This window comes from Chiloscyllium punctatum, chromosome 8, assembly GCF_047496795.1.
Source record: "Chiloscyllium punctatum isolate Juve2018m chromosome 8, sChiPun1.3, whole genome shotgun sequence".
In the NCBI taxonomy this organism is placed as follows: domain Eukaryota; kingdom Metazoa; phylum Chordata; class Chondrichthyes; order Orectolobiformes; family Hemiscylliidae; genus Chiloscyllium; species Chiloscyllium punctatum.
Genome location: NC_092746.1, coordinates 24533820 through 24555957, shown reverse-complemented (window position 1 = coordinate 24555957; position 22138 = coordinate 24533820). Strand labels below are relative to the sequence as shown.

The 22138-nt window shown below is 46.3% G+C and overlaps 1 protein-coding gene across 1 annotated transcript in view; it reads right to left on the bottom strand.

Moving 5' to 3' along the window:
• Positions 1 to 22138, bottom strand: part of LOC140480413 (thyroid hormone receptor beta) — a 35160-nt gene that overhangs the window by 5136 nt on the left and 7886 nt on the right. Inside the window, exons 3-6 of the mRNA XM_072575252.1 lie at positions 13293 to 13440; positions 12578 to 12783; positions 9891 to 10037; positions 4813 to 5071 (exon numbers count right to left, since the gene is read on the bottom strand). Coding sequence (XP_072431353.1) covers positions 4813 to 5071; positions 9891 to 10037; positions 12578 to 12783; positions 13293 to 13440 — 760 coding nt within the window. The remainder of the gene's footprint in view (positions 1 to 4812; positions 5072 to 9890; positions 10038 to 12577; positions 12784 to 13292; positions 13441 to 22138) is intronic.

Below are 22138 nucleotides of genomic sequence, written 5' to 3'. Positions count from 1 at the left end.
TGAACTTCAGCCACTAAGCGTGTGGATTGGCATCAGACATGTGCCAATCTCATCATGGTGGCACATCTCTGATTCACTCATGATAAGTCCTCTACTTTTAACATTGCACGTAGCAGTGCACTGATTCCTTTCATTGTAATTCTGCTGCCAGGTTGCTTTCCACCAAGGGACAGGCACATATCCCATGCATCAGAGCATGGAGCACCTCTGGGCTCTTCATGTGTTTTCTTAGCATCTACTCACCTCATCTACTTGGATGCCCACAGAAGCTCTGCTGCTTTTCTGCACTTTTCCACCTTATTCCAAACATACAGGCTCACTGTTCACTGTACTTATGTCCTGCTTTGCATTGCCTTTTAGTCCAGTCATAAAAGGAGCTAGTGTGTCATGAATGTCAGTACTGATCAGTCAAGGGGGTGGACACGCTGTTGTACGGCAGTGTGCTACATCAATCTCACGGCTCCAGCATGTGCCAGCAGCTGATGCAGCAAACACACTGCACAGGCTTCAGCCAAATGGTGTCATGATCATGGGTCAGAATCTGTGTTATTTTAAGAAAAAATCCTGATGAAGGGCTTTTGCCCGAAATGTTGATAACCCTGTTCCTTGGATGCTTCCTGACCTACTGTGTTTTTCCAGCACTACATTCTCAACTCTGATCTGCAGTCCTCACTTTTGCCTGACAGAAAAAGGATCCATTCCATCAATGTACGTGTCCACAGTGATCACTAGCATCACATCCTAGAAGTCTGCACCAGATAAGCTGGGAGCTGACATGATACCTATATCTTAGTATCTCTTGTTACTGCTTCCCTCTATCTAGGGCAGATAACCCCATTACTCAGCCTCCTGACTCAGACAATTAGCCTCCTAAAGGTAAAGCTTTGATGTGTGGATTAGTTGTGAGGAGCTGCCTCACTGTGCCTGGGACTGGGTTCCATTCCAACCTCGGGCAACTGTCGGTGTGGAGTTTGCACATTCTCCCCAAGTATGCCTGGGTTTCCTTCGAGTACGCTGGTTTCCTCCCATTGTCCAAAGATGTGCCGTTTAGGTGGATTGGCCATGGGAAATATAGGGACAGGAAAGGGGCCTGGATCTGGGTGGGATGCTCTTTAGAGTGTCAGTGTAGACTCGATGGGCCAATGGGCTGTTTCTGCACTGTACAGAGTGTCCAGTATAATCCTTGCATGTTGAGTCCTGTAGAACTACAGCAACCAAAGTGGGAACGCTAAAGAGCTGGCAGAGTGGCAGCAATCTTCCGAGTAGGAAGATGAAAATATTGAGCATCAGGAACATCACTTTTTGCATGACAGAGGAGCAACAGGCACAATAATCCAGAAAGGGCTTGATTAATCTGCTTCCAACAGATGGGAGTTGGGTGCAGTGACCATCCACTGACTGTAATTTTTTTTTGTTGCTCAAACTTCTGTTTGTTCTCAAAAGCAAATACAACATTTTTGTTTGTTTCTCTTTGATTTTCCTGTTGCTCAATAAAAGCTTACATTTTGAACTGTTTGAAAGTTTTCCAGCCTGTGATGCCCCAGATTGAACAATATTATACTGGGTGTTAGAGAAGAGTGGCATGGCCTTAGACATGGTTCGAAGATGGAATGGCACTAGGTATGGGTAAGCTACATGGCTTGATTCTTGGAACTGCAGTTAAAATGATATTCAATCAGACAAGTGATGAGAGAAGTTGGCACAGTAACACAGTGGTTAACACTGCTGCCTCATAGTGCTTGGGACATGGGTTCCATTCCACCCTCAGGCGACTGTGTGGAGTTTGCACGTTCTCCTCGTGTTTGCACAGTTTTCCTCCGAGTACTCCGGTTTCCTCCCAATAGTCCAAAGATGCACTGTTTACGTGGATTGGCCATGGGAAATATAGGGGCCTGGGTCTGGATGGGATGCTCTTTAGAATGTCAGTGTGGACTCAATGGGCTGAATGACCTGATCCACACCGTAGGGATTCTATGATAAAGAAGTCATATATTTAAGAATGTCAACCTCTATCTCTATTAAAAATCAGCTGTGAAACCAATGTGCCCTTAGAATCTCTTGCTTTTTGTTTCCCTCTTGCCAGTGTACTGTGAAAGGCTGACAGTGGTTGACAGTGACTAACATGGTGCAGGCTCCACTTTAAATATGCGCCAAGGGCAGAAATCCCAGATTGGCAGAGCAATGACAAATGCTGCTACAACCATTGGTAAACAAACCGCAGTGTGAGGGTAGGACCACAGAGAACTGGTGCATACAGCATGAGGTTAGCTGAGGACAATTGTGAGAGACAATTCACTAGAGCTCAGAGAGAGAAACCTTCCAGCTAACTCCCTGAAGTCAGCAATCCGCCATTGCTAACATTCAGTATATCCGCAACTCACACTCTTAACAATCCTGAAACCTTGATGTCCAAATTTCATAGTATCCAGTGCATCAACTGTTCAAATATGACAAGCTCATGACCTAATCATATAGCAACTGACACTTCTCTTCCTTCTTGAATCAGTGTAGAACTAGCAGTCACAGGTGTACCTGTGTCTCCTGAGCCCACTGGAGAAGATGGTGCTGTGAATCATTGCGCTGGTAGTGAATGAGGTTATTGCAACCAACATCATTGAAGTTATCTAGGTTAATGGCATATTTCTGCCTTATGCATCTTTTAAAATTCCACTACACTCTTATCCCCAGGCTACAGACATTGTAACTGTGACTCCTCACTTTCCAACCAATTCACTATCTACCATTGCATTGAGCAATATCATGAATAAATTTCAGTGCTGGTGCAAGTCTAGGTATGTAGATACTACTTTTCCAATGATTTGGCTGATTAATTCAAATACAGGGTCCACTGTCTGTTTGTAATAGAAAGAATACAAGATATACTGAATGAACCTTGGCTTACAAAACCTAAAAGAAATGCTTACTGTTAAATGCACTTTCATAATTAAGGAGGAAATAATCCTGAGTGTGCCCATAGCTACACTGATGCCCATCTTAAGATAATCAGAAAAGCTCATCATATGTTTCTTTACCATTCTAGAAATCTCCTGAGTAGGAAATGTTCCCTGCAATCAAAAGACACTTTAAAAATATTGCTCCTGGTATAATGGACCAGACCAAAACCCCTTAAAATACTTTAAGGAGATAGCCTCGACCTTAATTTCTCTTATTTAGAAGCAACTGTAAGGCGTGGCATTCCAGATAGGATTTGATTGGTCAAACTATGAGGCTGTAAGCAAAACACACTTTATTCTTACACTACAATTAAAATACAGACAAAATAATTTTCAAAAATTGGCTTAACTGCAACTCTATCGAAATGCTTAACAAAATAATATTTGTCAATTACTACTGATTAGCTGTTCCAATATAGCAGTCTCTCATAAACAACCTTGGCAAAGGCAAACCTGTGACTTCCAAAACTCTGACTTCACCAAATGAAAGCAAAGCCTGCAAACTGAGACTCTGTGTGAGCTTCACTCCACCCACTCATGCTTCTTCTGTCTACTTTGGAAAAAAATAACCCAACGAGGTTCTTACACTGCTGGGCACACAGCAGGGAACACTTGCTTTCAAGAGGAACAGGACAGAACAAGTCCCTTTTACAGGCCTATCGCATTCCACTGGAATGTGAACGTTGTTGGTAAGACCACAATTTATTGTTCATTCCCAACTGTCTTTGAGAAAGTGACATTCCATGTGATGTAGGTACTCCCAGTGTTTTCTGTAGGAGGTTGATATGACTGAATAGCTTGCTGATGAAGTTCGAAGGGCCATAGAGAGTCAACTACATTGTTAGAATTAAATGGAGGCTAGATCAGATAAGAATAGCAGGTCTCTACCTGAAGGACAGCTGTTTTACGATGATTATTTGTAAAATGAAGTGTTTATTCTGGATTTATGATGTATTTAAAGTAAAATTCCATTTTGATTTGAACTCTCGTCTCAGAGGGCTAGTCTGGGCCTCTGGAATACAAGTCTATTAAAATTAACATGGTGCTCCTACTCTGTTTTCTTTACTGATTGACTGAAATGCTCCTTTACATCTTGTCTCATTTAAACAGCTTACAGATCATTCATTGCACAACAATTAATCGAATGTTCTATTTGTGTTTGGAACATCTATTATTTTCTGTGCCCACCACATTTCACGTAGCTCAATAAAACACTTAGCTGTTTTTCAGCTTTGCAAGGACAGTACCAGCAAAGAGAACTTATTTAGTTCTCCCCCTCATCACTCCCAAAATTTGAACCAATCTTTTGTGCACTTCTAATATTCTTCTATTTTACACAAAGTTTAATTTCTTCTTTGGCTGAATATTAATGAAGATTTGTTGGAATATAATTCTCTGTAACACCAGTATCAAATTTCTTTCATTGTCACAATATCATAAATTACCTGGAAAATGGCACATGTAACATGAGAGCAGAATGATTAAAAATGTCACACTACATCGAAGGCCAGATCACTGACAGTAAAAGCTTGGCCAGATTTATGAAATTTAATGCTGAAATTGTAAATGATAATCCAATGTTTAGGCAGATAATCTCGGCATTTTTCATTGAGTTGTAACCTGCCTGTACCAGGTTGATGGAGAGAGACTACATTTGCACTATTATTTAGTTTGCTACTTTTGTTCAGTTAAGAAACTAAACAAAGGATAAGTCCTCTAACTCTTAAGCATTCAGTGACTGTCAGAGCTTCTGCAGGAACACCTACACCAGGGTTGAATTATGGCAGGGAACTCTGAAGGTACAAATCCAGATGGGAAAAAAAAAATTTATGTAACACAACAGAAAATGTCATTATACCTGAAGACATCAAAAGCACAGCCTGGAGCAGAGCCACTTCACTGTCATCCAAGTTGAATGCAGACAAAGATATTCCCAGATCAAAAATTGCATCTGATACAACACCAAGGCCTCCATTTTTTAACTGTTCTCTTTTGACAGCTATCTCTCCATTCAAAGTTAAAGTCTCACTTTCAGGATCATAGCGGACAGCTGCCCTCAGGGACATGATTTCCATACAGCAGCCTTTCAGAAGGACTATCTGGTCTTCACATGGTAGCTAGGAAATAAAACGAAGCATTCAGTGCACAATATAAAATGGCAGTTGTATTTGAAAACCGATGACAGTTTGCATTCTACATTTAATTAATAATATTTGTTTTGTAATTTTTTTACAAAACAATGTCAGAAAAAACATAATGCTCGCAGAATTAATTTCCTGCCAAAATATTTCAAGGGAAATCACACTCAAGGTTTGTATCAAAAGATTCAATGAAAATGAAGAACAGCATGTCAGGAGCAGTACTAAACACGGCATAAAACGTGGTGTCAATCTGCTGAAGCTACAACACAGGGACTTTTGCATGCCAGAGTGGTAGCATCATACAACAGAGCAGAGTGATCCCACAACCAACATTTCAAATCTAATTCTGCCGTCTTGTCACATCCAGTGGTGAACTGTGGTGGAAAATTAAACAAGAGACTTTACTATTTGAGGTGAATGGTGATTGAATTGGTGAAGGTCATTGATGAAGCAGTTGAAAATGGTTGCATCTAGGAGACAATCCTGAGGAACTAGAGTTTCATGTGGTCTACCTCTAAACCAGATAGGTCCAGGTTCAAGTCTCATCAGTGCCAGAAATGTGTAACCACATCTCTAAACAGATTGATTAGAAAATATCTACCCTGAGGAGCTCCTGCAGAGATGCGTTGAAGCAGAGATGGCTGACCTCCAACAACCATAACTGTTTTCCTTTGTGCCAGGTATGACTCATCCATTACCCCTGCTCATGCCTCCACCCCCATTCCCCCCACCATCATAACCACTCCAGGTACTGGCTCCGACCCCACTCCCAGCTCCACACCCACACCAGATCCCAGCTCCCGGCCCTGCCCAGTTTTCACCATCCCCCCAGACCTCCCACTCACTGAGGGCGAACGATCAGTCCTCAGCAAAGGACTCACCTTCATCCCCCTCCATCCACGCATCAATGAATTTAATACACGCCGTGACATCGAACAGTTCTTCCGTCGCCTCCGCCTCCGAGCTTACTTTCACAATCAGGACACCCGCCCACCTTCCGAGGACCCCTTCGCCCACCTCCAACACACTGCATCCACCTGGACACCCCGCGCTGGCCAATTACCTGCCCTCGACCTCTTCATTTCCAACTGTCGCCGGGACATTAACCACCTCAACCTGTCGACCCCCCTCCCCCACTCCAACCTCTCACCCTCACAACGCGCAGCCCTCCAATCCCTCTGCTCTAATCCCAACCTCACCATTAAGCCAGCGGATAAAGGGGGTGCAGTGGTAGTCTGGCGCACTGACCTCTACACCGCTGAAGCCAAACGTCAACTCGAGGACACCTCTTCCTACTGCCCCCTCGACCATGACCCCACCCCCCATCACCAAACCATCATCTCCCAGACCATACAGAACCTCATCACCTCAGGAGATCTCCCACCCACAGCTTCCAACCTCATAGTCCGGGAACCCCACACTGCCTGGTTCTACCTCCTTCCCAAGATCCACAAGCCTGACCACCCTGGCCGACCCATTGTCTCAGCATGCTCCTGCCCCACTGAACTGTTCTCTACCTACCTCGACACTGTCCTATCCCCCCTAGTCCAGAAACTCCCCACATACGTTCAAGACACCACCCACGCCCTCCACCTCCTCCAAGACTTCCGTTTCCCTGGCCCCCAACGCCTCATCTTCACCATGGATATCCAATCCCTCTACACCTCCATTCGCCATGACCAGGGCCTCCGAGCCCTCCGGTTTTTCCTCTCCAGACGTCCCCAACAGTACCCTCCCACTGACACTCTCATTCGTTTGGCCAAACTGGCCCTCACCCTTAACAATTTCACCTTTGAATCCTCCCACTTCCTCCAGACCAAAGGCGTAGCCATGGGCTATGTAGAACAGTTGATCTTCCGTAATTATACCGGCACCACTCCCCACCTCTTCCTCCGCTACATTGATGACTGCATTGGCGCCACCTCATGCTCCCGCGAGGAGGTTGAGCAATTCATCAACTTCACCAACACATTCCACCCTGACCGTAAATTTACCTGGACCATCTCTGACACCTCGCTTCCTTTCCTGGACCTCTCCATCTCCATTAGTGACGACCGACTTGACACTGACATTTTTTACAAACCCACTGACTCCCATAGCTACCTGGATTACACCTCTTCCCACCCTATCTCTTGCAAAAATGCCATCCCGTATTCCCAATTTCTCCGCCTCCAGCGTATCTGCTCCCAGGAGGACCAGTTCCACCGTAGAACACACCAGATGGCCTCCTTCTTTAGAGACCGCAATTTCCCTTCCCACGTGGTTAAAGATGTCCTCCAACACATCTCGTCCACATCCCGCACCTCTGCCCTCAAACCCCACCCCTCCAACCGTAACAAGGACAGAACGCCCCTGGTGCTCACCTTCCACCCTACAAACCTTCGCATCAACCAAATCATCCGCCGACATTTCCACCACCTCCAAAAAGACCCCACCACCAGGGATATATTTCCCTCCCCACCCGTTTCTGCCTTCCGCAAAGACCGTTCCCTCTGTGACTACCGGGTCAGGTCCACACCCCCTACCACCCACCCTCCCATTCTGGCACTTTCCCCTGCCACCGCAGGAACTGTAAAACCTGTGCCCACACCTCCTCCCTCACCTCTATCCAAGGCCATAAAGGAGCCTTCCACATCCATCAAAGTTTTAACCTGCACATCCACTAATATCATTTATTGTATCCGTTGCTCCTGATGTGGTCTCCTCTATATTGGGGAGACTGGGCGCCTCCTAGCAGAGCGCTTTAGGGAACATCTCCGAGACACCCGCACCAATCAACCACACTGCCCTGTGGCCCAACATTTCAACTCCCCCTCCCACTCTGCCGAGGACATGGAGGTCCTGGGCCTCCTTCACCGCCGCTCCCTCACCACCAGACGCCTGGAGGAAGAACGCCTCATCTTCCGCCTCGGAACACTTCAACCCCAGGGCATCAGTGTGGACTTCAACAGCTTCCTCATTTCCCCTTCCCCCACCTCATCCTAATTTCAAGCTTCCAGCTCAGTTACTGTCTCCTTGACTTGTCCTACCTGCCTATCTTCTTTTCCACCTATCCATTCCACCCTCTCCTCCTTGACCTATCACCTTCATCTCCTCCCCCACTCACCTATTGTACTCTATGCTACTCTCTCCCCACCCCCACCCTCCTCTAGCTTATCTCTCCATGCTTCAGGCTCACTGCCTTTATTCCTGATGAAGGGCTTTTGCCCAAAACGTCGATTTTGCTGCTTGTTGGATGCTGCCTGAACTGCTGTGCTTTTCCAGCACCACTAATCCAGTATATGACTCATCCAGCTGAGAGTTTAGATTTCCCTTGAGTCTAGTTTGCTCGAGATTCAGTCTACAAACAGTACAGCTCAAACTTTAACTCTATAGATGCTGGTTGGGGTCCTCCTGGGTCATTGTTGTTCTCTCTGTCAGAATAGACTCTGTGAGCAAAAGCGAATTCAACATGATCAAAGGGTTGGAGGAGTCTAAATACTCAGCCTGAAAAGATGACCACTTCAACCTTCCTTAGCTGCATCCCCACTGATCTGGAGATTGTTATGGTCAACTTTGAACCAATGAGGCTGGAAGGGTGATCATTTAGAACTGCCCAAGCTCTGACTGGTTTACTTTGATACTATTCATTATTGAATCATCTGGACTAAGTTTATCAGTGAATGTCCACTCAGGAATTCTCCTGGATAGTCACGTGGCATTATAAACAGTGTATGTTTCAGAAGATCAGACATGGACAAGCTGCATTGGAATGGGACCAGACGTCCAAAATCAGTTATTTCAGTATAAAACTGGTGTCCGGACACTCTTGGCAGATAACCAAACATTTGGTCAAGAAGATATGTTTAAGTGGTTCCTTAAAGGAGAAAAGCAGGATTGTGAGATTCAGTGGATTAAGGAGCTGCATCAGCAGCTAAAACCACTGTCACTAATAGTGATATGAGTAAAACCAGGGAATGCTAAAGACCAGGAATAGTACTGTGCGGTTAACTTGGAGGGATGTGAAGCTAGTGGAGATTAAAGATAGACAAAGGCAAGGTAGTGGAGGAGTTGGACAGATGGGTGTGAAGTTTAACACGAAGGCATTGCTCATCCAGTGTGGATTAATGAGTTCAAGGATGTGGGTGAACATCACTACTTGCAAGTTAGAACATGGGATCACAGAGTTTTGAATTATGTCAAGATTATGTAGATACTAGAATTTGGAAGGCCACCCATAAATGCATTGAAACAATCCGGTCTAGAGGTAACAAGGACAAGGAGAAGGGTTTCAGCAACAATGAGCTGAGATAATGGTGGTGTCAGGTGATGTTAGGATTTGGGAATGGTTGTTTTAGTGATAGTGCAGATAGGTCATTGAAAACTCATTTCAGAATCACATGCTACATCAACTTTATGATAGTTTGGCTTGTGGTCAGAATCAAAGACAATGGGTTTGCTCTTGCCAAATAATTAATTGGAGGGACATTTTGCTAGTCCAGTACTGGATGTCAGACAACAGTGAAGAGGTGGTGATGGGGCTTCAGCTGTGTGATATTTGAAAGTCGCCATGCTTTTGGATGATGTCACTGAGGACTAGTATAGATGAAAAATAGTTGTGAATCGGTCCTATGAACACTAGAGATAACAGTGTGAGAGTGGAAAGAGTACCAGTCGAGTGAACCTGTGCCTATAGTTAGATCGATAGCAGTGGAACCAGATCAGTGCAGTTCCTCCCAGTTGGTTAACAATGGAGAAGAGGGATTCAAATAGTCCATTAACACAGGTATCATAAATAAGGAAACAAAAATCCTACCTCGCAGAACATTGGTAGCTTTTTGGCAAAATCCACTACCCTTGTAATTGCGGGTGTGATAATTTTTGTAAACTCACTGAACGCTTCCAGGTCTACCTTGCTCCCTTCAGGTGCATTCACTATTGGTGCTTGCCCAATATCTTCAGGCTAGAGATTGAAAAAAAAACCCACAGATGTAATTGCTTCATGAATTGATTTATGCTGGTCCCTTTCTCAATATTGCTATGTTGTCCTATTATTATGGTAACAATTGGTATTAATATTTATCAATGCATTTAACATTACTTTTGTCAATTCACCATCAACTACATTTTCAAATGTCAGCTTCCTCCCATACGTCTTTCACAGGACTTTAACTTGCCAGGGATCTGATTCCAGGGATCCTGGGTGCCATTTGCTCATATGGCTTTGGGTTAACTCATCGGGCTCTTGGAAGAAAAGAGGAAGTCTATTATGCCTACAAAGCCAGTCTCTTTTCAACGGACTGTGGTTGTCAGATCCATCTAAGTCTGTACGTTCTTTATTTTAGGAGCCTGCAAGCCAGACTCTGGCCAAAAAATATCACTTGTGATTCATCCACTGATAAAATCCATCTCAGCTGAAATTGTAATTAAAACTGCTGCATTACTTCAGGACCAGATTTTGTGCTGCATATGGGAATTCCTGAGTTTGTGAATAAATTAATGCTTTCCCCGCAGTGTTGAATCAAATCCTTGAGTAAGGTAACAAAATCAAGCAGGAGTCATGGTCAACACAGATTAATGATTGGGAAAGTCCATGCAAGTTGGGAAATGAAGAGGAACTTCTTGTAACAAAGTGAGCAGTGAGAGGAGTTGGAGAAGTGTCTGTACTGACAGCATAGAGGTGAAGGAGAGAATGTGACAATGAAAAGGAAGAGGAAAGGATGACAATTAGTTGGAGTGATTGTTCAGGTAATTCCCCCCCCTCCACCCCCACACTCCCCATTGAATATGGATAAACCTGTATATCACTTTAAAAAGGCTGAGTATGATACCAAGAGTTCATATACAGGGTTAAATGATTCTGAATTAATGACAAGTTTGCCAGGAATTTAGAATCTATGATTCCAAATATGATCCAAAAGAATCCGATCCCAGTAATTTGTCCACTCTGACTCCAGAGAAATTTGCAATCCTGGAACAATATTTTGCATGAGATCAGTTCATGAAGTATGTTGGCATATTGTGTTTATTCAGCCATCTGTTAACAAGTGCAGTGAATCCCCATATTAAGGTGCCTCATACAGAATTGTTTCACACCATGGATTATAATAAGACTTCTGTGTGCATTTAGCATTGGGATTTCTGCATTAGTGCCATTTCTGGCCAGAGCCAATATAGTGTCACGCGTCCTCATTTTGGTGTCATTATAGAACTGCCACTCCTGTTCCCTGATGCGCTCATGCTCACCATAGCCCCTTCCCACCTTGGCCCTCCCACCTGCTCTCTACCTTCTTCATCCTCTCTCACAGCAAATGCTTTGTAGAGGGAAGTGGTGAGCGGGAGATGATGGCAAACAGGAGGAAAATGGTTAGCGGGAGAAGCCAGGGAATAAGGACAGAGTTGATGAGATGGAACGTAAGTAGATGGTTTTTTTAAAAGATCCATTCATGGGATGAGGGCGTCACTGGCTAGGCCAGCATTTATTGTCTATCCAAGAGGGCAATTAAGAGTAAATCACACTTCTGTGGATCTGGAGTCAAATGGAGCGTGGATCAGGTAAGAACTGCAGTTTATTTCCCTAAAGGACATTTGTGAATAAGATCGGTTTTTCCAACAATTAACATTTATTTCAATAGTCATCATTAGATTCTTAATTCCAGATTTTTATTGGGGTTTGATCTCAAATTCCTTCATCTGCTGTGACGGGATTCGAACCTGGATGCCCAGAACTGGGGTCTCTGGATGAACAGTCTAGCAATAATACTCCACCCCATATTACTTTTAAACATATTTCATTTGGATCTTAAAATTGATCTTATTTTGAAAAATATTCCATTTAAGATGGAATTTAAATTTAAGAATGTACAAGATTAAACTTACATGGTATAAGGTTTGTAAGAGATGAGAAAGTTCTTTCAAAACTTAATTACAGCTATTACATTGGTTGTAATTGCTTTAAGTTTCTTCACTTAAATGTACACTCATCAGGACACAACAACAATAAAGCACTGCACAGGTAGGCAGTTGTTAAGATGAGTTGGATAAATAATGAGAAAATTGATTGTTCAGCCCAAGATGTCCAATGTCATGTTATAATTCTGACATGTCTCTTTGTATAATGTTACATGATCTTATCTCTGCTTTGGTAATAATAAACCATCATTGCTTATGATTTCCTGCTATAATGGACTAAAACTGGCAACTTCAACTTGTCACCTCATAATGGCTCTCACAATTACGAGTCGGAACTATGCGAATGCAAAAAGTACATTAACAAGTATTTTCATATTAACTGTTTTAAGTGTCTTAGTACTGAGGAATGTTTTCAGATTCTCACAGATTCTCTATATATCTGTGAAAATTGTTTTTTTTTCAAAACATTTGGAAAGAAAGTTGATAACCAAAGCATTTGCATAATATAAAACAGCAAGGGACACTGCTTATTTCATGGAATACTGGGAATTAACACATTCTAATTTTTCATCAGCTGCTTCAGCAACTTGCCAGGAATTTTCTCTTCTGTTTCCAGTGATTTCCTTGAGCATTCGTGCCCATGTGGGCTTCCGTCACGGTTCTGATAAGTTCCCATTCCTCATCTGTCGGCTCAGGTTTGTTTATAAGTGCCTTTGTCAGTTCCTCTCGACGTCTCTTTTCCCTGTTTTCCTCTATTAGTTTGCGTTTTGCTAACCGTTTGCCATCATCCAACACCACTAATTACACAAAGAAACAAAGCAATCAAACGACCACGCTTTCTTTTTTTTTACATGTTATGATCACTATTCTCCCGAGCATCGCTACATAAACATTATTACAGTTATGCTATTGATGCCAGTTTAACAGGATCCCTCGGCCTTGAATGGGTGATTTCAGGAATTTTTTGAAACGTTTCTTTGAAGGACACGAATTACCAAGCTTTTATAATTAAAAAAAAACTGTAGCTGTCTGAAATAAAAGAAAACAGAAGTGGAACCCCTTCACCATCATATTTGCCAATCTGTCTGTTTTACATGCAATTTTTACTTCTTCAGCATTTAAAATGTTCTATGCGCTACAGTTTGGAAGAGAATTTTAAGGATTAAGTTCTTTAATTGTAACTGATCTGTAAACTTCTTGTGGAATGGTGTACAGCAACGATGTTAGGGGAAAGGGAACTGAAAGAAGTTATTTCGAAAAATAGAAAGCAGAAAATAACTAAAAGATCAATAGGAAAGCTGCTTACAGTCAGTTGCCATGCCAACTGCAATGCACTTTTTGAACCGGCATTCCTGACATTGATTTCTTGTTACTTTGTCGATGATGCATTTTCCTTCATATTTACAACTGTAGGCTGGATGAAGGTTTTTCTGTATGGTTCTCCTGAAAAAGCCCTAAAGAAAAACATGAGGATTTAGAAGGTACCCATTCCCTTTAATCCTCAAAATATTTTGTGGTATTACAGCTGAAATATAGACAGAGAGTAGTATTCAACAATTTTTCCAGGCCACTACTGTTTCAACTCTCTTGGAATGTATCTGAAAGGTTACAAATTAAATCAAGAATTGATGACAGCAAGAGGATTATGGGTGTTATTTGGGGATGGATCTTCTGCTCACCTATTGTAGGCCCAGCGTCAATTCTGAGATCGCCTGCTTCCCTATGCTCTCAACTGATAAGTGTCTCAGTGATGTGCTGTGAAACCAGAGGCACTAGGTCATCAATTGGTGTTTATGATACCCACCTTGAAAAGATTGTCCAATGATCTCCACATTTTTTCAGAGTGGGCATTTGCGGTGCAGTGGTATTGTCCCTACCTCTGAACCAGGAAACCTGGGTTCAAGTCCTCAGATCAGGCTATATTTTCTTAGCAAAGTAGCTCAAAACAGAATTTTCATTAGGTGCTGTGGGGCAACAGCAGCAGCAGAATTGTATTCAACCTGTAACCTTCAGACATGGTACGTCACCCACTGTATCATTACTATCAAGCCAACCCTGGTTCAGTGAAGAGCACAGGAGGACATGCTAGAAACAAGACCAGGCATATCGACAAATGAGGTGTAAAACTGGTGAAGATAGAACACAGGACCACAAGAGGAGGCAGAGGCTCCACAACTATTTCCATCCTCAGTAATGGGGTAGGCCAAGCACATCAATTCAAAAGATAAAACTGAAGCATTTACTTCATCTTCAGCCAGAACTGCTGAATCGTTGATTCATCTTCACCACATCCTGAGGCATCAGAATCACTGATAGGGGGTTCTTAATCAAATTTGATTGACTCTATTGCATTATAGCATAAATTCTAAATGAGGAAGGATTGTACCTTAAAACACTTACATGACATCCTGTCTTGTGACATTCTGGAAATAAAGGTATATGCCTCATCTTCAGTCATTCTGTAATGGAGTTAGTGTAATCACTCACGGACTCCAATGACTGTAATCAATAACTACACTTAGAGTCACAGAGTCATAGAGATGTAGAGCACAGGAACAGACCTGTCAGTCAAATTCGTCCATGCTGTCCCGACATCCTAAATTAATCCAGTCCATTTGTCAGCATCTGGCCCTTATCCCATCAAATCCTTCCTATTCATGTACCCATCCAGATGCCTTTTAAATGTGGTAATTTTGCCAGTTTCCATCACTTCCTCTGGCAGCTCAATCCTGTGCGTGAAAACGTTGCCCCTTAGGTCTCTTTCAAATCCTTCTTCTCTCACCTTAAACTATGCCCTCTAGTTTTGGACCCCCTACCCTGGGAAAAAGACATGGGCTATTTACCTGATCTCTACCCTCATGATTTTATAAACTTCTATAAGGTCACCCCTCAGCCTCTGACGCTCCAGGGAAAATAACACCAGCCGATTCAGCCTCTCCCTATAGCTCAAACCCTCCAACGCTGGCAACATCCTTGTTTATCTTTTCTGCGCACTTTCAAGTTTCATAACATCGTTCTTATAGCAGGGAGACCACAATTGAATGCAGTATTTCAAAAGTGGCCTAACCAATGTCCTATACAGCTGCAACATGACCTCCCAACTCCTACATTCCAATAAAGGCAAGTGTATCAAACGTTTTCTTCAACACCCTGTCTACATGCAACTCCACCTTCAAGGAACTATGAACCTGCATCTCAAGGTCTCTTTGTTCGCCAACATTCCCCAGTACAAGTCCTGCCCTGATTTGCTTTACCAAAATGCAACACCTCACATTTATCTAAATTAACTTCTCTCTGCCACTCCTTGTACCATCTGATCAAATTCCTGTTGTACGTTGCGATAACCTTCTGCATTGTCCAATTTTGGTGTCATCTACAAACTTACTAACAATTCCTCCTATATTCACATCCAAATCATTGATACAAGTGACAGAAAGCAATGGACCGAGCCCTGATCCTTGCAGCACACCGTTGTTCACAGAACCCCAGTCTGAAAAACAATCCTCCACCATCACCCTCTGGCTTTTACCTTCAAGCCTATTTTGTATCCAAATGGCTAGCTCTCTGGATTCCATTTGATCTAACTTTGCTAACCAATCTACCACACAGAACCTTGTTGAACGCCAGGCTGAAGTCCATATAGACAACGTCCACCATTCTGCCTTCAGCAATTTTCTTTGTCACATCAGTTGTGTGTGTGTAATAAACAGTAACATCAGTAAACATAGAACTTTAAAGACCATGTCTGTTCATTTTTACATATGTTTAATTGTGGACTGTAATGAGAAAAGAACTGCCTAATACCAAGGATTGCTGGAGGATTGCTGCATGTTTTGAAAGCACTTCAGTTTATCTCAGCTCTTACACAGTCGGCCTGTTGAAATTGCAAAATGAGTACGCTTCACATGGTCAGAAGGAGAGATCCCACCTTCCTCATTCCTGAAGAAGGGCTTATGCCCGAAATGTCGATTCTCCTGCTCCTTGGATGCTGCCTGATCTGCTGCGCTTTTCCAGCAACACATTTTTCAGATCCCATCCAGAGTCAGACTCAGCCAAGTGAGTATATAGTTCAAAGAATTTGGAGGCAAAGTGGTAATTTGGTTCGGTAAGCTCATTGGTTAAGGACGAGATTGCGGATATTCGGAAGGGCTGAGTCAGCTCGGCTTTTTCAAGGGGAGATCATGCCTGACAAATCTGTTAGAATTCTTTGAGGACATAACAATCAAGTTAGACAAAAGGGAGCCAGTGGTCGTGATCTATTTGGATTTCCAGAAGGCCTTTGACAAGGTGCCACACAGGAGGCTGCTAAATAAGATAAGCCCATTGCATTAGGGGTAAGATACTAGTATGGATAGAGGATTAGCTGACTTTCAGAAGGCAGAGTGTGTGGATACATGAGTCTTTTTCAGGATGGCAGCAGTGACTAGTGAAGCTCAGCAGGGGTCACTGTTGGGACCACAATTATCCACAATACAGAGGAACCTTGATTATCCCAATACCAATTATCCGAAAATCGGATTATCTGGAGGAGATCTCGAGGTCTCGGGAGAAACATTTCACCAAAGACATATTTCCGACACTGATCATGTTTTTTGTTTACAGTGATTAAACAGACACTGTCTCCAAATGACTGACTGCCCGCACTCTATCTCGCCCCACACTTTTCCTGGAGTTCTACAGAGGGGTGTACCCTAAACCCCACCCCCCCTTCCCCAGATAATCTCTCCAACATTGTCCTGTACAGGGCAGAGGTGAAACTTGTCAAAAGGGTACAGTAAAACGTTGTGTGTGTGTGTGTGCGCGCGCTATTTGGAGATTACCCCACAAAATCAGTAGCAGCAGCAGTCTTGTTGTTAGTGTACAGTCCTGCTGCCCTGGAGGGGGGACGGGGCAGTGCTGGATGAGCATGGGGGGCAGGCAGGTGGCAGAGGGGCAGTATTGGATGGGGTTAGGGCGGGCGGTGTTAAGGGGTGGGTGGAGGGGTTGGACCGTTGGGGATCAGGGGGCAGTGTTGGACAGGGGGTGGTGTTGGGGAGCTGGGGGGTGGTGTTGGACAGGGTTGGGTGGGGGGTGGTGTTGGGGGGCAGGGGACAATGTTGGACAGGGGCAGGGGGCGGAAGGGAGTGGTGTTAGGAGTGGGGCGGTGTTGCACGGTGGTGGGTGCAGAGGGCAGAGCATCATTGGGGGCAGTGTTGCACGGTGTTGAGGTGGGGGGTTGGTGTTGCACAGTGTTGGGATGGGGGGTGGTGTTGCACGGTGTTGGGATGGGGGCACGATGTTGCACGGTGGTGGGGTTGGGGGAGCAGTGTTGCACCCTGTTGGGATGAGGGAGCGGTGTTGGGGTTGGGGGGGTGGTGTTGCATGGTGTTGGGATAGGGGAGCGGTGTTGCACGGTGTTGGGGGCGGTGTTACACGGTGTTGGGGTTGGGGGACGGTGTTGCACGGTGGTGGGGTTGGGGGGGCAGTGTTGCATGGTGGTGGGGTTGGGGGGCAGTGTTGCATGGTGGTGGGGTTGGGGGGCAGTGTTGCATGGTGGTGGGGTTGGGGGAGCAGTGTTGCACGGCGTTGGGATGGGGGGTGTGTTGCACGGTGTTGGGGGTGGGGGGTGGTGTTGCACAGTGTTGGGGTTGGGGGGGTGGTGTTGCACGGTGGTGGGGTTGGGGGTTAGTGTTGCACGGTGTTGGGATGGGGGAGCGGTGTTGCACGGTGTTGGGGGTGGGGGTCAATGTTGCACAGTGTTGGGGTTGGGGGAGCAATGTTGCACGGTGTTGGGATGGGGGGCAGAGTTGCACGAGGTTGGGGTGGGGGCGGTGTTGTACAGTGTTGGGGTTGGGGGGGCGATGTTGTACAGTGTTGGGGTTGGGGGGGCGATGTTGCACGGTGGTGGGGTTTGGGGTCGGTGTTGCACAGTGTTGGGGTTGGGGGGTGATGTTGCACGGTGGTGGGGTTGGGCGGGGTGGTGTTGCACGGTGGTGGGGTTGGGGGACGGTGTTGCACGGTGTTGGGGTTGGGGGGTGGTGTTGCACGGTGGTGGGGTTGGGGGAGCAGTGTTGCACGATGTTGGGATGGGGGGGCATTGTTGCATGGTGTTGGGGTTGGGGGGACGGTGTTGCATGGTGTTGGAGTTGGGGGACAGTGTTGCAGTGTTGGGGCAGGGGGGTGGTTATGCACAGTGTTGGGAGCAGGGGCGGTGTTGGGACAGGGGGCGGTGTTGCACAGTGGTGGGGTTGGGAGCGGTGTTGCACAGTGTTGGGGACAGAGTGTGTGGTGCTGGGGTTGGGAGGGTGGTATTGGGGGTGCAGTTTGGTGTTGCACAGTGTTTGGTTGGGGGGGCGGTGTTGCACGGTGTTGGGGGCGGGGGGGACAGTGTTGGGGCGAGGGCGGTGTTGGGGGCGGGGGAAGTGTTGGGAGTGCCGGGGGTGGTGTTGCATGGTGTTGGGGATGATGGGACAGTTTTGGGGGCGGGGAGCTGTGTTGGGGGGGCCGGGGTGATGTTGCATGGTGTTGGGGGCGGGTGAACAGTGTTGGGGGCGGGGGGGATAGTGTTGGGGGAGTGGGGGGGGGGACATTGTTGGGAGCGGGGAGCGGTGTTGTACTGTGTTGGCGGTGCGGGGGGGACAGTGTTGGGGGCGGGGAGCAGTGTTGGGGGTGCTGGGTGTTGTGTTGCACAGTGTTGGGGGTGGGGGGACAGTGTTGGGGGCGGAGAGCGGTGTTGTACTCTGTGTTGGGTGCGGGGGGGATAGTGTTGGGGGCAGGGAGCCATGTTGGGGGAGGGGGAGCAGTGTTGTACTATGTTGGGCACGGGGGGACAGTGTTGGGGGAAGGGAGCAGTGTTGGGGTGCGGGGACGGTGTTGCACGGTTGGGGGTGGGGGACAGTGTTGGGGGCGGGGGAGCGGTGTTGGGGGTGGGGGCAGTGTTGGAGCGTGGGGGGTCAGTGTTGGGGTGCATGGGGCGGTATTGGGGTGCGGGGGGTGGTGGTGTTGGGGGCGGGGAACAGTGTTGCGGTGCAGGGGGCGGTGTTGCGGTGCGGGGGGGGTATTGGGGTGTGGGGGGTGGTGTTGGGGTGTGGGGGGCAGTGTTGGGGCATGGTTGACAGTGTTGGGTGCGAGGGGCGGTGTTGGGGGCAGGGAGCAATTTTGGGGGCAGGGGTGGTGTTGGGGTGCCGGTGGTGGTGTCGGGGTGCGTGGGGCGGTGTTGGAGTGTGGGGGACAGTGTTGGGGGCGGGGAGCGGAGTTGGGGGCGGGGGGACAGTGTTGGGAGTGGGGGAGTGGTGTTGGAGTGCGTGGGGCAGTCTTGGGGTGCGGGGGACAGTGTTGGGGGCAGGGAGTGGTGTTGGGGGACAGTTTTGGGGGCGGGGAGCGGTGTTGGGGCGCAGGGAGTGCTGTTGGGGGCGGGGATTGGTGTTGGGGGCAGTGTTGGGTGCGGGGGGCAGTGTTGTGGGCGGGGAACGGTGTTGGGGGCGGGAGTGGTGTTAGGTGCGGGGAGCGGTGTTGGGGGCGGGGTCGGTGTTGGGGGCGGGGCGACAGTGTTGGGGGCGGGGTGACAGTGTTGGGGCAGGGAGCGGTGTTGGGGTGCGGGGGACGGTGTTGGGGGCGGGAATGGTGTTGGTGTGCATGGGCGGTGTTGGGGTCGGGGGTCAGTGTTGAGGTGCGGGGGGCGGTGTTGGGGTGCGGCGGGCAGTGTTGGGGTGCGGGGGACAGTGTTGGGTGCGGGGGGGGGCGGTGTTGGGGTGTGGGGTTGGTGGTGTTGGGGACGGGGAGCGGTGTTGGGGTGCGGGGTGTGGTGTTGGGGGCGGAACAACACACCATTCTGCTTCTTCTCTGCTGGCCACAGAAACATCTGCCTGTACCTCTGACTACAGAGTCCCTTAACACAATTGATCTCTTGGAAGCCGATGCACCCCTCATTGCATTAGAGCCAGTCTCAATACCAGAAACTTGGCTGTTCGTGCTACGTTCCCCTGAGAATCCATCACCTCCTACATTTTCCAAAACAGCATACCTGTTTGAAATGGGTATATCCACAAAAGACTCCTGCCCTAGGTGCCGACCTCTCTCACCCTTCCTGGAGTTAACCCAGTTTAGTCCAATTGCTAAATGTTGCTAGTTTTACTGTAGTGCTGTGTACAAACCTCCAGTATTGTGGCCTGCTCCAATCACCTTTCTCCCGGCATTTCCACTTGCAGCCTCAGTCCCACTTTCCACCCTGGGGAATGCTCAGCTGTCAGACTTGCTTTCTGTCTTGTCTCCTCCATCTTTTCGCCTCCCCATCTTTTGTTGAACTTCCCACCTGTCCTTGCTCATTGGGCCCAGCCACTCCTTCATGCTCCCTCTCCTGTACTGTTACCTTAGGTCCTTGTGTTTTTGTTTCTCCTAGCTTCATCCATTTCTGAGCTTACAAGTCCCTGGACTCTTATCTAGTCTCAGAAATTAGTCAGTGTAGGGTGTCTAATAGATAGTTGCACTAACCAACTCATGCCACTAGATAGAGCCCAGTCAATCTAAAAATCCAGATGGTGAGTGCATTTTTAATTGCACACCCGTATTGTATTTTATATTTGATGGTGCACTTGATCTTGTAAGTTATTTCAGCAAGGAATGCACAGTGCCACACATGTACACTATTTGAAATGTTTTATTTAAGACAGACAATATCTCAAGGAACCTAACTCTGGTTTTAGCATTGATTTGTTTGGGAACACCTAATCCATTTAAAAGTTGTTTCACTTAAAGCTGCATTTTCCAAGAACACAACCACAACTTTAAGTGAGGGCTTACTGTATAGCTTAAAGAAAAAAAATCACATTTCTAAACACTGATATTCAGAAGGACTTGTATAAGGATCACAAAGTTAGTTTGAAGGTACAACAAGCACTTAAGAAGATACATGGCTCAATGGCTTTTATTAAAAGAGGACTGGAATAGAACAACAAAGATTTGCTACAAATGTACAGGCTTTGGTGAGAGTACACCTGAAGTAGGTGTGCATTTTTATTTCTTCCTATTTAAGGGATGACATACTTGCACTGGAGCCAGCAATAGTAAATGCTCACCAAGATTTGTTCCTAAGGTGATTGGATTGCTGCTGGATAAAGGGCTGAATAAATTGGGGTTTAGAAAAACCCCATTTCCATACAATCTGGGGTTTATAAAAAAAAAGAGGTGATCTCATTGAAACAGACAAGAAAGAAATGTCTATGAGTCCTGAAAATGTTCCAGCAGTAGTTCTGAAGATCTGTGCTCCAGAACTTGCTGCTCCTTCAGCCAAGCTCTTCAGTAACGGTTACGACACTGGCAACACCCGAAAAGTGCCATGTACACAAAAGGCAGGAGAAATCCAAACAGGCCAATTACTGCCCCAGTCTACTCTTGATCATCAGTAAAGTGATGGAAGGTGGCATCAACAGTGCTATCATACAGCACCTGCTCAGCAATAACTTGCTCAATGATGCCGAGTTTGGGCTGTACCAGGCCACCCAGCTCCTGACCTCATTACCATCATGGACAAGAGCTGAATTCCAGAGGTGAGGCGAGAGTGCCAGCCCTTGACATCAAGGTTGCATTTGGCGGAATGTAGCATCAAAGACCCCTGGCAAAACTGCAATCAATGGGAGTCAAGGCATAAAATCTCGGCTGGTTGAAGTCATATCTGGCACATAAGAAGATGGTTGTGGTTGTTGGAGGTCAGTCATCTCAGCTCTAGGACATCTCTGCAGGTGTTCCTCAGGGTAGTATCCTGGGGCCAACCATCTTCAGCTGCTTCATCAATGACCTTCCCTCCATCATAAGATCAGAAGTGGGGATGGTCACTGACGATTGTTCAGCACCATGTGACTCCTCAGACACTGAAGTAGTCCGGTTGAAATGCAATAAGATCTGGCCAATATCCATGCTTGGGCTGACAAGTGGCAAATAATGTTCATATCACATAAATGCAGGGAATGGCAGTCTCCAATAAGAGCTGATCTAACCACCACCCCTTCACATTCAATGGTGTTACCATCACTGAATCCCTGACCATCAACATCCTTGGGGGTTACCATTGACTACAAACTCAACTGGACTCACCATACAAAATTCAGTGGATACAAGAGCAGGTCAGAGGCTAGGAATACTGCAGTAAGCAGCTCACCTCTTGACTCCCTAAAGCCT